Raw genomic sequence first — 16,299 nt, 5'->3', positions numbered from 1 at the left:
GTACATGAGAGCAGCAATTGTTGGCTATCAGTATGCAGAAGTAAGTCATCGCACACAACTTTACCTAGGGAAACAATGACAGGGATATATGTGTCAGCTGTTCAAAGCACTCCTTTCTAATAGTTAATGTATCTGCAAAACTGACTTAGTAATTGGAGGGTTGTTTGACAGGTAGAGAGTTAAATGGTGATGTTGAAGAATGGTATCCTTATAGGGACTTCCCTGGTGGTCCAGTGGTTAAGACTTCACCACAGAGGGTGTGGGTTCAATCCCTGGTAGAGGAGCTAAGATTCCACCTGCCTCGTGGCCAAAAAACCAAAACATAAAAAAAACAGAAGCAATACTGTAACAAATTCAATAAAGACTTTAAAAATGGTCCACATCAAAAAAAAATGGTATCCTTATATTAATACTGCCACTTACTGAACACCCATTTCAGGCCAGGCTCTTTGATAAGACATTTATGCATGATTTCTAGTCCTTATACCATCCCTACAAGGTAGGTATTATTACCTCCAATGCACACATGAAGAATATGAAGCTTACAGACCCAGAGACATTAAGTTGCCCTACAAAAAACAGATAAGTTCTTTTTGTCTGCTCCATGAAGCTCATTCTTTTTACAATGAATTAGATCATAACATATCTTCCATTAGCTACATTTTACCCTCCTAAAATAGATCTGGGATATGACCCAGTGCTTTGATGAGATCTGGGACACGAATTTGCAAACTCTCATTGGTGTGTCATCTAAAAAAACATCCAGTCCTGGAAGTTCTAGGCCTTTTCCAGAGTTTAGACCATCACTCCCATCCCCCACTATGTCAAGTTTTTAATTTAAACCAGAACCAATGAGCAAAGAAGGTAGCCAATACAAATTATTGGTGGTCTGGAAGGGAGCCTGGGGCAATTCCCATACAAGTAGTCTTCCCTTGCTTAGGGGTCTGATTATCGTTATTATTATTTTAACCAAGGCCCAAACCTGCTCTAATATGGTTTGGAGGAGTTTCCTTGAACAGCAAGCGAATTTGTACTCCCAGTAGCAATTTATTCCATGACTTTAAGATTTCTTAACTAAATCCATGTATCTACATCTTTAGGTATTTCCATACATGTTATCTCATTCATCCTCACAATAACCCTAAGGTTGTACAAGTATTAAATAGTTGAGACAGGATTGGAACCTGGATGTTTCTGATGTCCAAGCCCTGTTTATTCCACTATGGTATACTGCTTTGGTTATTGGCTGTATAACCTTGGGAAAATCACTTAATGTCTATGACCTTCAGTTACCTCATCAGTAAAGTGGGTATGATGATTACTACCTTTCATAGTTGTTAAGTTCAAAAGTGATAATATAAATTAGAAAATTAAAGTAGAAACACCAGTGGTAGTTATAGCTGATAAATGTACCAGGTGGAAAAGGAGTAATTTAAAACATTATTTTCCCTTCTCCCTTAAGTTAAAAAGAATAACAGCAAAAAGAGGCCAAAGGAGACTCTCTTGAGTAAGTTGTTGCTCACCAGACCTGCATGGCTGGCTCTTTGTTGGCTGGACCTTGTAAAAATGGGGTCTGAGTACAGTCAGGAATTTCTGAGGGCATTTCTGGGATGGTTTGCCTGTGGTGGTAAAGGTCTAAAACCTTACATGGGGCTAACTCCATCCTTGGCCTTGTTCAGTTGGCCCTCCTGTGTGTCAAACGGGGACTACTACAAGAATGCTAACAGGGGTGTGGGCCTGATAGAGTTATGGTTTGTTGTTGTGGGAAGCCACCATGACTGAGAAAGGAAGACCCATTCCAGGCAAAGACATTTATTAAGGCCTACTCTGTGCTAGGCCAGATTGTGAGAGGGGTGTAGTTGTGAGTCAGCCCTCTATTCTGATGGATTTTACAATCTAGTGGGGGTATAGAAAAGCCCTCAACTAACTCTTAAAAACAAGGCAGAGTGTAAGGATCATATCAGAGCAACTAAGAGGTGGGGTGGGATTTCCTAGAAGGTTTCTTGAAGTAGGTGGCATATAAGCCAAGCCTTTAAGGATGAGGATTTCAAGTAACTGATCGGCAGCATGAGAAAGTGTAGGCTGTGTTATGTTTAACTTGGCAGGAACTAAGGCCTTTTACCGAGTACATAACGCATTCTAGTGTCTGAGGATATAGAAATATATAAGAAACAGTCCCTGCCATTGAGGAGCTCTCAGTCTAGTGGGTAGACAGATGTAAAGTCATTAGAGTGATGATGACTTCATAAGGTAGAGAAGAAATGTTAAAAAGAAGAGTGTGTAACTCCGACTTGGGAGGTCAGGAGATGTTTTGCAAAGGTGATACTTGAGTTGTGTCTTGAGAAAGCAGGAGGGGTTTGCCATGTGGACTTAAGGGAGGAGTTGGAGTGGTGCAGGCCCCTGAGCTCTTTTATTGAACAGTCTGAATATGGTAGGCAGCAAGTGGGCTAGGAGAATATTCTTTCCCCTTCCCACCTAGATTTTCATTTAAGAGTCTTCTCTTTCGATATGACCTCCTAATAGCCAATGGTTAAAATGAAAAGTATTGGAGTCTGACCTGGATGCTAATCCACCAGCTATCTAATCAGCTTTATGACCTTACGTATGACACATATTTGTGTTTCAGTTTCCTCATTTGAACAACTTATTTATGTCTCGGTTCCTTCACTTATACAATTTAAAAATAAAGCATCCAGCACAGATTCTGGCATATGTAAAGTACCGCTATTATTTCCTATCGTTATCTCATTTAGTCCTCACAAGCAACTTGGACTTTGGGTATAATTTCCCCCATTCTTCCGAAGCAGAAGCTTAGAGTGGGTAGGTGACTTGATTAAAGTTCCCAGGACAATCTGGAGTTGTCTCTGCCTCCACAGCTCGTGCTTAATTTCATCTCCGCGCCGGGTTTTCTCAGGCGGCCCCAGCGGCAGGATCCAGTCCGGCGACAAAAACTCCGGCGCCAGGATTTGGGCGCCGCCGCGGCCTGCGCCCAGAGGGCGGGGCCAGGCGGGGCCGGGCGGGGCCAGGCGGGGCCGGGCGGGGCGGGGCGGGCGAGAGGAGGGAAGTTGTCGAAGTTAGGGGAGACGCCCGCCCGCCTGCCTGCCCGGGCCTCGCCTCCGGCTGCTCCCTCCGCCTCTTCCCCGCCCCGAGACCCCGTCAGCCAGTCCTTCCTTCCCCTCCCGTGCATGATGGAAACACCATGGCTGCGGCGGCCCAGCTCTCTCTGACACAGGTAACGCCACCCGCCAGTCCGCCTGGCTCGGACGGCCGGTGTCCCCGGCCCCCTCCCCCACCGTCCTATGGTTCACCGACCTGGGGAGTTTCTCTCTGCCCCTGGCGGGGCGGCCGATACTGAGAGCGAGCGCGCGCGCGTGTGAGAGTGTGTGTGTGTGTGTGTGAGAGAGAGAGAGAGAGTGTGAGTGTGACTGGGGGAAGGACGCCATCCCGAGACGGTAGCTCAGCCGGGGTAGCCGCGACCCCGCTCCGGCCGGTCGGCGCCGCAGCCCCGCCCCACGCGGCGCCCTCTCCTCCCGACCCCGCCGTGCCCCCCGACCCGCTTGGTGTGTGCCCGCTCCTCTCACTCCAGTTCTGCTTCACCCACCCAGGAAGTTTCCTCCTTCCAGGCCAGAAGCACCCAGGTGAGCTCCTGTTGAGCTCTCGCGGATCAGCCTCATCCTCGGGTCAGCCCTTGTCCCACACGAGGCTCGCCCTCGGGACAGGCAGAGTCACCTTCCTGAGCCAGGCGCTCAGGGTTGCCTCCAAGCCAGTCTTTCCTCTCTAAACCGGCCTTTTCCCAGCGGAGTCCGACGAAAACCCTTCTCCAGCAGTTTTCTCCAGTCAGTCTCTCTTCCACATAAGTCTCATTCTACCAGAGCGCGTACTTACCTTGCTAGCCCCTTCTTGGATTCAGCCTCTTCCCCTCCTGATCAGGTTTCCTGCTGGGTCAGATCCCCTTATTCAGTCTTTTCCTCCTCAGTTCTGCTACCACTCCTACCCGGTGGGCTCTCTATCGCTGTCCAAGCGGAAAACAGGGAAACATCCTTGAACAGGTGTGATGGTCCCACCAGTCTTGGTGCTGGGAAGGACGTAAGAGGTCACGTGTACTGGGGGAATCTTCACCAAAACCTGTTCTCAGGGTCTTTTCTCTTGCCATTCTGCTTCCTTCAGAGTCAGTCCTCGTGCTTCCCAGAAAACCGCTCAGCATCACTCTGGGAGCCTTGTTCCTCGCTCTCTGTAAAGAAAGCCAATTGTAATCTTCCTGTGGTGTCCTGAATGGTGAGGGGGATGTGCACCTGTCAGTCCCTTCCTGCTTTTTTGACCAGATCTCACCCCAACCTCACCTTCTCAGCCTGTTCTCTGCAGAGCTGGTGGCCATGGACTTCTCCGTTGGGGCCCACCCCAGCCTTCCTGCCTGCCCTGTAGTATCTCCCCGCCACCTTGTAGTCTCCTTGGCCTGGATTTGTCAGGACATCTAAGGCAGAACACTGGGATAGGCTATACATTGGGGCGGGAGAGTTTCCTGTGTTGGGATCAAGAGACTTTGGGGGTCTTTTGCCTAGCATTCGAGGATAGAGATATTGAGTGAAAAATGTTCTCCACAGGAACCAGGAATCACGTTAATAACTTGTGCCTCCGGTAAGATAACTAAGTTCAGCTTGCAGGAATTTTCAGCTTCATAAGTGAAGTCTGTTTCTTTTCCAGTTTATTTGGTGTTGCTTATCCTATTTTGACAAGCAGATATTGGGGAAGAGTACTTGGAAAATGGTGATTTAATCTTGGTAGCGAATCTCTTTGGAAGGGTCCTCCTGAAAACTCAGATTCGGGGAATGGCAACATTGACTTTTGGGTGTTCACTTTTTAATAGTCTAGTTAGTGATATGCATTAAGCAAGATCCTGTTGGCAGGCTGTTGCTCTCTGGCTCTGTTGTCCAATTCCAGCGGGAGTTCTCCCCTCTTGAAGTTCTCCCCTCTCCTCCCCTGAGGACTTCTATAGATTTGCTTCTTAGTTGTGTGCATACTTTATTCTCTCCCTGGGTAAGACCATGTTTTCAGTTTCTATTTACTATCATCTCTGGATATTTTCTTCAGGCTCTGTCAATTTTATAGACAGTTAAGTAATTTAAATATGTTCTTGTGGTTATATATTTAAATATTAACATCTACATAAAGTAAATACTGAATCAGGAGTATTATCCTTCATTGTTTTACATGTAAGAGAACAAACACTGATGGTTCATTTATATTGAATAGCCAAATAAGTCAATTTAGAATATTTTGATTTTAAGACATTAAGAGGCAATAAGGTATATTGTAAAGGCACAGGAAAAAGAAACTTCCCAAGTGTTAATATACCCTAATGTGCCTCCTTGTTATTTAAAAACTTTGCTGATTTGTGTTTTTTAATTTAATTTTTTAACTGCTTGAGGCAAATAAACTGAGATAACAGTGCACCCTGGTTTCACATTCATTATTGATTTGTTTATGTCACCATCACCCCCCTGCCCCAACACACATTTAGACATAGCTATACTCAAGTGAGATCCTCCAGGGCAGGGACATCTTTCAACTCATCTGTTTCCCTCAGTGCCCATCTGGAAGAAAGTGATTAATAACTGTTTGTCTTATGAATGGCTGAAAATTCTGAAGGGTTGTATGACAGTTACAAAGATTAAACTGATGCTGAAGTTAGTTTCTGCCTCTGATCATAAGATGATAATGGTTTTGGAGTAGGTTCATTCATTCAGCCAATGTTTGTTCAGTACCTTTTATGTGCTATGTACTGTACTGGGATTGTCTTGTATATAATTTTTTGCCTTTATCAACTAAGCAAAACTGACAGTTGGGGGAAAAACACCTGAAAAATATTTTTTTTTTTTTTGCGTTATGTGGGCCTCTCACTGTCGTGGCCTCTCTCGTTGCGGAGCACAGGCTCCGGACATGCTGGCTCAGCGGCCATGGCTTATGGGCCTAGCCGCTCTGCGGCATGTGGGATCTTCCTGGACCAGGGCACGAACCCGTGTCCCCTGCATCGGCAGGTGGACTCTCAACCACTGCGCCACCAGGGAAGCCCCTGAAAAATATTTTAATTTACTCTTTCCTTCCTCTTTCTTCTGCCTGCCAACCAACCCTCCAATTCCCCAACCAACAAAATAAATTATGTAAATTATCATGGTCTAGCTTCTAGACAGGATAGACTATTAGAATAATGAAATGTTAGTTTCATTCCCAGCTCTTCCAGGAGCTAACTGTATGGCATTAAGTCTCCAGGCCTCAGTTTTCTTAGTTTTAATATTCATTAAACAAATATGTACTGACCATTAATTATGTACTAGGAATTATTCTAGGTGCTGAGGATATACTAATGAACAAACTAGATGGCAGTTCTTGGAGCTTGGAGACAAAAAAAACATGGAGCTTCCATTCTAGTTGGAGAGTTTGAATTAGTTGATCTAAGGACCTTTCCAAAGAACATTCTTTTTATAGATCATATTCAATGATTTGGAAATCTAGTGGTGACTTTCCTATGGTACTTTAGTGCAATATAGCCTTAGTGGTTTTTTTTAAAATAAATTTATTTACTTATTTGTTTATGGCTGCGTTGGGTCTTGGTTGCTGCATGCAGGCTTCCTCTAGTTGCAGCAAGCGGGGGCTATTCTTAGTTTCAGTGCGTGGGCTTCTCATTGTGGTGACTTTTCTTGCTGTGCAGCAGGGGCTCTAGGTGCGTGGGCTTCAGTAGTTGTGGCTCGTGGGCTCTAGAGCGCAGGCTCAGTAGTTGTGGCTCACGGGCTTAGTTGCTTCGCAATATGTGGGATCTTCCCGGCCCAGGGATCGAACCCATGTCCCCTGCATTGGCAGGCGGATTCTTAACCACTGCACCACCAGGGAAGTCCAGCCTTAGTGTTTTTTAATTTTAGTTTTCTTCGCTGGGTATTCTATTCTCGTCAATAAGAAGTAAAACTTGAGTGAGAAAGCTCTTGTGATTTTTGCTTATGGTGGTAGATTACAGAAAGATATTAATGCTTCCTCTTTTTAAACTTTGCTGATTGCCCATTTCTTCCTTAAGGTTGTATCTCTAATAATAATGATAATAATACTATTAGCTTCCCTTTGGGTGTTACTGTATGCCAAGAATTTTACTTCACTTAACCTAACACTCCATTTTACAAATGAGGGAAATAATTTGCATAAATTAGTAAGTGATAGATCTAAGATTTGAACCAAAGTCTGTACGACTTCAAAATCTGTCCACTGTACTTCTCTGTGTACTACATGCTCGGCATATCCATTGCTCCCTTGTATTTTTTATTCTTTTTTTCCAGTATTTGCCTTGTTTTCCTAATTAGGTACTAAACTTCTTGAGTATGGAAGCATTATCTTTTGCCTCTGAATCTCCAGTACCTTTCATGGCTTCTTGACAGTACAATTGTGGGCGTACAAGTACTGCTCTTGATGATGAGGAAGGTTTTATTTTATTGAAAGATGGCATAATATGAGTATTTTAAATAATCATCTATCAGTTCAGCTTTATGCTGAAGTTTTCTTGTTTTAATTTAGCAAGGATTCTTTTTTTTAATAATAAAAAAGCCTTTAGAATGGGACTTAATTAAAAGTCTTAATATTTGATCAAAAACAATACATGCTATAAGGATACTTTTTTTTAATGCTTTTTTTAAATTGAAAGAGTGATAAAACTGCATTACAGAAAATTTGGAAATTGGAGGGAAAAAATCTCCCATAATTTCAGCTTTTGGTGTTTATTTTCAATTTCATTAAAGTAGACAGTATGTGTTAATATGGGTATCACCTTTGCAGTCTGGTTTAACAGTTATGATGGTAAATACAGGGCAGAGTGTGAAAATTATAACATGTTCTCAGAAGCAGAAAAGGAGTATTTATTCAACATGACATATCATTTGAGTTCCTACTATGGGAATGGCACAATAATGATATTTTTCTTTTTTGCCTGCAGTTACAGTCCAGTATATTCAGGAAATCTTTGTTTCCTTGAGCAGTATTTAACAGTTTTCAAAAATGGCTTGGAATGTTCAGCATTTGGAAGGAGCTGTCACAGTTAAAATTAATTAGGAACAGTTGGTTTGTCCAATAGAGTGTATTCTTTTGTTTTCACTCTATTTGCAGACAGAGCAATGATAACAGACTAACATGTAGTAGAAAAAGATTGAGCATCTTTATTTAGTGACGAATCATAGTTCTAATCCCCTGTCTCACTAATAGTCTAATTTAAGGTCTCAATCTAAGGTTTTTACTTGCTCTTCAAGGAATTTTAAACACAGTTATACGCTTCTTTGTTTTGTGAATTTTGGACTTAATAAAACTGGAACTCTGGAAACCAAAATCAGTAAGATGGCTTAAGTGAGAGAAGGGATGGGAGAGGGAGGTATGTAGGGAGGGAGGGGGGGAAAGATCCATTCATAGAGGTCTGGGTAATTTGGAGAATTGGTAGAAATAAATGAAAAATTAACCTAGGCAGAGTTCGTTAGGCAAACCCATATACTAAAATTTCATTTTAAAGTAGTGGAACTCTCATCAACAAGATAAAATATTATGTCTTCATTAAAAATTTTTATTAATCTGAGGGATGTTGTAATTTGAATGCTGTATTACAGTACAGTGGAAACATTTTATTTAGACAAATAATCTAATCCACTTAAGCATCATAGAAAAAAGACTGGAAGAAAAAAACACCAAGATTTTATGATAGCATAGTTATAATTTTTACTTACCTTCTTTTCAACAGTGAGCATGTATTTCTTCTGTAATCAGACAACTTAGCATTTCTGTGTGACAAGTTTTTTGAAAATTCACCCTTTTAAATTGAAATCAATAACTATATGTAATATTGATATCAACTATACTTCAATTAAAAAAATAAATAGCTATATGTTAAGTAAAACTTTGTGTTCTAAGATGGCATCTATATTCACATTTCATCTTAAACATTCCCGTCTTTGGGTTTAGAGAAATTGGCCAGAAGAATGATAAAAATTATTATTACAATTGGTTTGGAGAATTCAGTCAGAGGACTAATTTATAATTTTGTGTGCTGCTTTATAATTTACGAAGCATTTTATGCTCTCTCATTTGATCTTCACAATAATCAGTAAGCTAGACTATTATCATTATTTCAAACTAGAGAATAGTCAGGCTCAGAATTTTGACTTAGGTTTATGCTGGCTCTCTTACTTACCGACTGTAAAACTTATGTTAAAAAAAAGTTCAGGGCTTCCCTGATGGCGCAGTGGTTAAGAGTACGCCTGCCGATGCATGGGACACGGGTTTGTGCCCCGGTCCGGGAAGATCCCACATGCCGCGCAGCTGCTAGGCCCGTGAGCCATGGCCGCTGAGCCTGCGCATCCGGAGCCTGTGCTCCGCAACGGGAGAGGCCACAGCAGTGAGAGGCCCGCGTACCGCGCAAAAAAAAAAAAAAAAAAAAAAAAAAAAAAAATTCACACATACCAGTGATAGTCTCCATCCTGCTCTTGGCCTTCAATCCCATTCCAAGAGGCAGTCATTCTTGATGTTTCTTGTGTGTATTTCTAGCAATAGTCTGTGATGTAGATGCAAAAAAAAAATATATATATATATATATACACACACACACATATATGCACAAACACACATATATATAAGATATGCTATATATATAGTGTGAGTGTATGTATATTTCTTTTGAATAAGCTGCATATTTTGTGGCTTATTATTATTTAGTGTAATTGATCTAGGAGATTGTTCTATACGAGCACATACAGATTTCCCTCATTATCTCCAACACTTGAGAATATTCCTTTATATGAATATACTGTAATTTATTTAACTAGCCACCTAACGATGGACTTTTATATTGTTTGTGATCTTCTGTTGTTACCAGCAGTGCTGCAGTGAATATTCTTTTATACATCTTTGTGCACATGTGTATGTGCATTAATTTTTAGTAGGTATAATTTGGGGCCAAAGGATATTTTTAATTTGGAAAGATACTGCCAGTTTACATTCAGAAAGCTTATACCATCAACAGTGTTTGTGCCTTTTCCCCATCAACATGGTATATTATCAAGTTTTGGTCATTGTTAACCTGGTATATAATAATGATGTTTGTTGAAAGTTGGCCTCATGCACTGTGCTTCCCTATCACATAAATGTGAGCTTTTTAATATTTTGTACAAAAGTAAGATAGAAGTGAGATATAAGAAACTTTGTGATATAAATAATGCTTTAATAATTGCAAGTGCAATAAAAAATAATGGTACTACAAAGCTACAGTAATCAAAGCAGTATGGTACGGGCACAAAAACAGACACATAGATCAATGGAACAGAATAGAGAGCCCAGAAATAAACCCATGCACTTATGGTCAGAACCTATGACAAAGGAGGCAAGAATATACAATGGAGAAAAGGCAATCTCTTCAGTAAATGGTGCTGGGAAAACTGGACATCTACATGTAAAAGAATGAAATTAGAGCATTCTCTAACACCGTATACAAAAAATGGATTAAAGACCTAAATGTAAGATGTAAAACCATAAAACTACTAGAAGAAAACATAGGCAGGACATTCTTTGACATAAATTGTAGCAACATTTTTTTGGATCTGTTTCCTAAAGGAAAGGAAATAAAAGCAAAAATAAACAAATGGACCTAATTAAACATAAAGCTTTTGCACAGCAAAGGAAACCATCAACAAAACAAAAAGACAACCTACTGAATGGGAGAAAATATTTGCAAATGATATGACTGATAAGGGGTTTATATCCAACATATATAGATAGCTCATAACTCAACATCAAAAAAACAATCAGGGCTTCCCTGGTGGGGCAGTGGTTGAGAGTCTGCCTGCCGATGCAGGGGATGCAGGGGACACGGGTTCGTGCCCCAGTCTGGGAGGATCCCACATGCTGCGGAGCAGCTGGGCCCGTGAGCCATGGCCGCTGAGCCTGCGTGTCCGGAGCCTGTGCTCCGCAACGGGGGAGGCCACAACAGTGAGAGGCCCGCGTACCGCAATAAAAACAAAACAAAACAAAACAACCTGATTAGAAAGTGGACAGAAGAACTGAATAGGCATTTTTGCAAAGAGGACATGCAGATGGCCAACAGGCACATGAAAAGATGCTCAACATTGCTAATCATAAGGGACAATGCAAATCAAACCCGTAATGAGATATCACACACCTGTCAGAATGACTGTCATAGAAAAGAACACAAATAACAAATGTTGGTGAGGATGTGGAGAAAAGGGAACCTCCATACACTGTTGGATGTAAATTGATGTAGCCACTGTGAAAAACAGTATGGAGGTTTCTCAAAAAATTAAAAATAGAACTACCATGTAACCCAGCAATTCCATTCCTGGGTATATATCCAAAAAAACACAAGAACACTAATTTGAAAATATACATGCACCCCAATGTTCATAGCAACATTATTTACAATTGTCAAGATATGGAAGCAACCTATGTCTATCAACAGGTGACTGGATAAAGAAAATGTGGTATGTATATATATACAATGGAAATATTACTCAACCATAAAAAAGAATGAAATTTTGCCATTTGTAGCAACATGGATGAACTTGGAGGGTATTATGCTAAGTGAAATAAATCAGACAGAGAACGATAAATACTGTATGATAGCACTTATACGTGGAGTCTAAAAAATACAACAAGCTAGTGAATATAACAAAAAGAAGCATCTATCTAGTGGGCTAAATATTAACGCAAAGATCCTGGAAGGAAAACATTCTTATGCCACTATTGAGAAGGAAGAGGACTGATGTTATGTAAACTACTAAGCAGTAGGTACTTTTAGGTGATTTACATATATTATTTCACTTAATATTCACAGCCTTTCTACGAGTAGGGATTAATCTTCTGCATTACTTACTCAGGGTTGTGTTGTAAGTGGTAGATTTGAGATTTGAACCTGGGCACATCTGTTCTAAAGCACATTTGCTATGCTGCTTCCTGTAAACAGCCATTGACAATATTTCAGACAAATTAGGGATAAAAATGAACATTCACATGATATTACATTCCTCTATTGTTATGTAAAAGGAGCAAATTACTCAGTGGGATCTGTGTGTGAGTGTGTGTGTGTGTGAGAGAGAGAGAGAGAGAGAGAGAGATACAGAGAAGAGGTCAGTTTGGGGATAATAATAATTAATGCATGTTGAGAACTTATGATTTGTCAGGCACTGTTTTCAATAATCCTTACAACCTGTTAATCAGATCATCCTTATTATTCTTGTTTTATAAAAAGAGAAAACTTAGGCACACAGGTGAAGTAACTTGTTCAAGGTCAAGCTACTGCTAAGTGTTAGAGCCAGGGTTATAACCTAGGTAGTGTAAACAACTTATATAAATTGAACGAGTCTGTATTTCTGAGGGCAAAATAGCTCTGACAGAACTAATTAATGGTGCCATTCCTTGGTTATCACTGAACATATGTTCTAGGCTGCAACATCTTATGTGAAAATCAACTTTTCATTGCATAGACCACATCTCTAGAAAGTGATTGTTGTACCAAGTTATAGTGGAGGGTTTTTGTAGACATGATAGAAAGTAGTTTTACATTTTGCTACCTCTAGGAATTTATTGCTTATGAAAACCTAAGCCTATTTATGTTAGTATACGTCATGCCAGTATTTACATTTAAGCTAATAGTCTCTTGGACATGGTAGTTTGGACTTGGAGTTCCTTCAGTATCATATTACTAAAGATCATACTGTGTATCAGAGAAAATTTTCCCTAAAAAACAAACTATTTTACTAAGTAAAATAGAACTGCTAGGTCTGGGGATTTCTGGTGTTCCAGATATTAAAAATTGTTGAAAAAATGGGAGTCTCGGGCTTTGCAGTCAGAATGTCTTAGGTTTCAATCTTTTGTTTGATTGTGTAACAAGTTTCTTAGCCTCTTTCTTTTTTTACCTATAAAATGGCAAATAAACTTAACCTGCAGGATTTGTTGTGAAGAATATGTGAAATGTTTATAAATGTCTTGGATCAGTTTAAATGGTAGCAGCTATTAACAACAACAACTACTACTACGATCACTAGCCAAATGTTTATAATAGCTAGATTTTAGTTATTTATAGGGCTGTTAATTTTTATGAAATGTTACACTTAATTAAAATTTTCATAAATCACTGATACCAAGGATTATTGGTAACTTCATTCCATCTTGTATTCACTAGGTACAACACAGTTACATCATTATGCATATACTAAAAATATGAAGCTTACATGCATTAAAAGTGCTTCCATTATTGTTGGTCCACCCTCTTTTATTTCAGAAAGCATTTACTGAATGCCTCCTGTGTCCCCACTGTGTTAGGTCTTGGACATACAAAGAGAATAAGACCTAGGTTCATGCACTGAAGTACCTTTTAATCTTTTAGGGAGATAAACACTGACTCTGGGGTGATGAGTACTATGATACAGGATGATAGAAGAAAGGCACTTGGGTGCTGTGGAGTATCCTGATTTATGATGAAACTTTTTGTGGTAATTTAGTTTTTAATTTTTTCAGTGTTTTACAGTGTCCAAGATTGGTACTGTGGATGACATTTATTTATTTACTTATTTGGCTCCACTGGGTCTTAGTTGCAGCATGCAGGATCTAGTTCCCAGACCAGGGATCAAACCCGGGCCCCCTGCATTGGGAGCGAGGAGTCTCAACCACTGGACCACCAGGGAAGTCCCAGCATTTTAAATTGTACTTAAAAGGATAACATAAAACCATAGGAATATTTGATTCCAGTCAAATTGTATTTTGGTGCGTCAGGTCCACATTGGGGAAATATCATGTCCATTTTCTTATAATTTATTCTCTTTTTCTTTGTAATAAAGCAAGCATTTTTAACCTAGAGCACAAGACATTAGGAAGGGGTTTCAAGGATAGGCTGAAAGAATCTCTGACCTGCTCTAAAATAGTATGTAAAATAATAAAAGTATCATGATTTTTTATAGTGGGAAGGACACTAGACTTAGTACAAGACAAACCTGGATTTGAATTCTCCCTCTGCCACTTGTACTCTCTCTGGGTGACCATGGCACGTTACTTAAACTCTCTGACTTCCTTTTCCTTATCTATGATGTATATACATTGTTGGAATGTAAGAAACATTAAGTAAATAGCAGTGCTGTTATTATTATTGGTACTTATATACAGAATTCATATGAATATTATTAAAATTTTTTTTTATTTCCAAAATTCTTCACTCATTAAAAAAACTTGTAGGGCTTCCCTGATGGCACAGTGGTTGAGTGTCTGCCTGCTGATGCAGGGGATATGGGTTCGTGCCGCGGTCCGGGAAGATCCCACATGCCGCGGAGGGGCTAGGCCCGTGAGCCATGGCCGCTGAGCCTGTGCGTCCGGAGCCTGTGCTCCGCAACGGGAGAGGCCGCAGCAGTGAGAGGCCTGCGTACCGCAAAAACCAAACCAAACCAAACCAAACCAAAAAAAAACAAACAAAAAAAACTTGTAACATGCAGAAATATAGCAAGGAAAGCATGGATCACCATCCACCCCATTCTTTAAATTTTTGTTTTTTTCTTTACATTTTTTTCTCTTTACATGTTTTTTTTAAACATTGTTGTAACCTCTCTCTTGCATTCTCTCTGTCTCTCTCTCACACACATACACACACACATACATACATATATACACATACGTATAGCTTTGTATTTTATTTTTTTTAACTTAACATATAGGTGTTTTCTTTCTATGTGGTCTTCATAGCATCGTTTTTGTTTGTTTTTTTTCCATCTTTACTGGAGTATAATCGCTTTACAATGTTGTGTTAGTTTCTGCTGTACCACAAAGTAAATCAGCTGTATACATATATCCCCATATCCCCTCACTCTTGAGCCTCCCTCCCACCCTCCCTATCCCACCCCTCTAGGTCATCACAAAGCATTGAGCTGATCTCCCTGTGCATAGCATCTTTTTAATGTCTTTAGAATATATTCATTGATTGGATGTTTTATAGTTAATCAAGCCCTAATGACTACAGATCATTTATATATCAATTATAATCAATGCTGTTGCAAATAACCTTTGATATGCCATTTGCTGAATTCTTTTTTGTAGAGTTATAAATGGTATTGACCATAATTGAGTTATTTTTCTGTGTATACCTTTGAATTTTGAGGTTAAACTTGAGTGATTTTCGTTTAGTTTATAAGATCTTGAATGGCAAAGCAGACAGCAGCAGTAATTTACTCAAGAGCAATAATCTCAAAAAACTACTGTGAAGGAATTAAGTTGAGTATATTTAATTTGGCTGTAAAGACCATTTAAAGATTATAAAGTTCACTTAGCATGGGAAATTGGCATTAAAAGTTGTGAGCCTGAAGAAGATTGGATGATTTCAGTTTGCATACCTCTTTTTTTGCAGGCTAGGTTGCTTTCATTCTTAGTCTGTTCTCTACATTCTGTTCTTTGCTTTGTTTTTTTCTGGCACACTTTTAGGCAGGGCCATGTAAGATCTGGGGGTAGATGGGACCATCTGGCACTTTAGAACAGTTCAGAAACTTAACTCTGTTGATTGTACTTTGAGCTAGACTTGCCTGAAATGTCCTGGTTTGTCTCTGTGCTTGGCAGTTTTTTTCTTTTATATACCCTCATAGCTTTTTTTTTTTTTTTGTGATTCGCGACCTCTCACTGTTGTGGCCTCTCTTGCCGCGGAGCACAGGCTCCGTACGCGCAGGCTCAGCGACCATGGCTTACGGGCCCAGCCGCTCCGCGGCATGTGGGATCTTCCCGGACCAGGGCCCGAACCCGTGTCCCCTGCATCGGCAGGTGGACTGCCAACCACTGCGCAACCAGGGAAGCCCCCTCATAGCTTTTTACAGCTACTTTCTTTCTTACTTTAGTACAGACATTTTACGAGTACTAGTGTTTACAGATTGAGGTAAACAAAACTTATTTTCCTTTAACCTAACCAAAAACATTAATTATCTTTTGAACTATATCTGCATTTAGAAATATGAGCCATATCAACTACTTTTATTTATTTTTTTAATACTTTAAAAATATATTTTAATTTGTTTTTGGTTGCGTTGGGTCTTGGTTGCTGCGCGTGGGCTTTCTCTAGTTGCGGTGAGTGGGGGCTACTCTTCATTGTGCTGCACGGGCTTCTCATTGCGGTAGCTTCTTTTGTTGCGGGGCACGGGCTCTGGGCACGCGGGCTTCAGTAGTTGCAGCACGCGGGCTCAGTAGTTTTGTCTCGCAGGCTCTAGAGCACAGGCTCAGTAGTTGTGATGCACAGGCTTAGTTGCTCTG

General features: G+C 40.3%; 1 protein-coding gene across 3 annotated transcripts in view; it reads left to right on the top strand.

Moving 5' to 3' along the window:
• Positions 1-3,031: 3,031 nt before the first annotated feature.
• The window catches only part of EPS15 (epidermal growth factor receptor pathway substrate 15), a 164,956-nt gene continuing 151,688 nt past the window's right edge, over positions 3,032-16,299 (top strand). For all 3 annotated transcript variants that reach the window (XM_067726095.1, XM_067726094.1, XM_067726096.1), the window contains exon 1: positions 3,032-3,232. In XM_067726095.1, the coding sequence (XP_067582196.1) occupies positions 3,200-3,232 (33 nt within the window). In that variant the 5' untranslated portion in view covers positions 3,032-3,199. The remainder of the gene's footprint in view (positions 3,233-16,299) is intronic.

The sequence above is a fragment of the Pseudorca crassidens genome, chromosome 2, assembly GCF_039906515.1.
Source record: "Pseudorca crassidens isolate mPseCra1 chromosome 2, mPseCra1.hap1, whole genome shotgun sequence".
NCBI classification, from domain to species: domain Eukaryota; kingdom Metazoa; phylum Chordata; class Mammalia; order Artiodactyla; family Delphinidae; genus Pseudorca; species Pseudorca crassidens.
The sequence above is the reverse complement of the archived record's forward strand: the minus strand, read 5'-3'. Positions and strand labels throughout refer to the sequence as shown.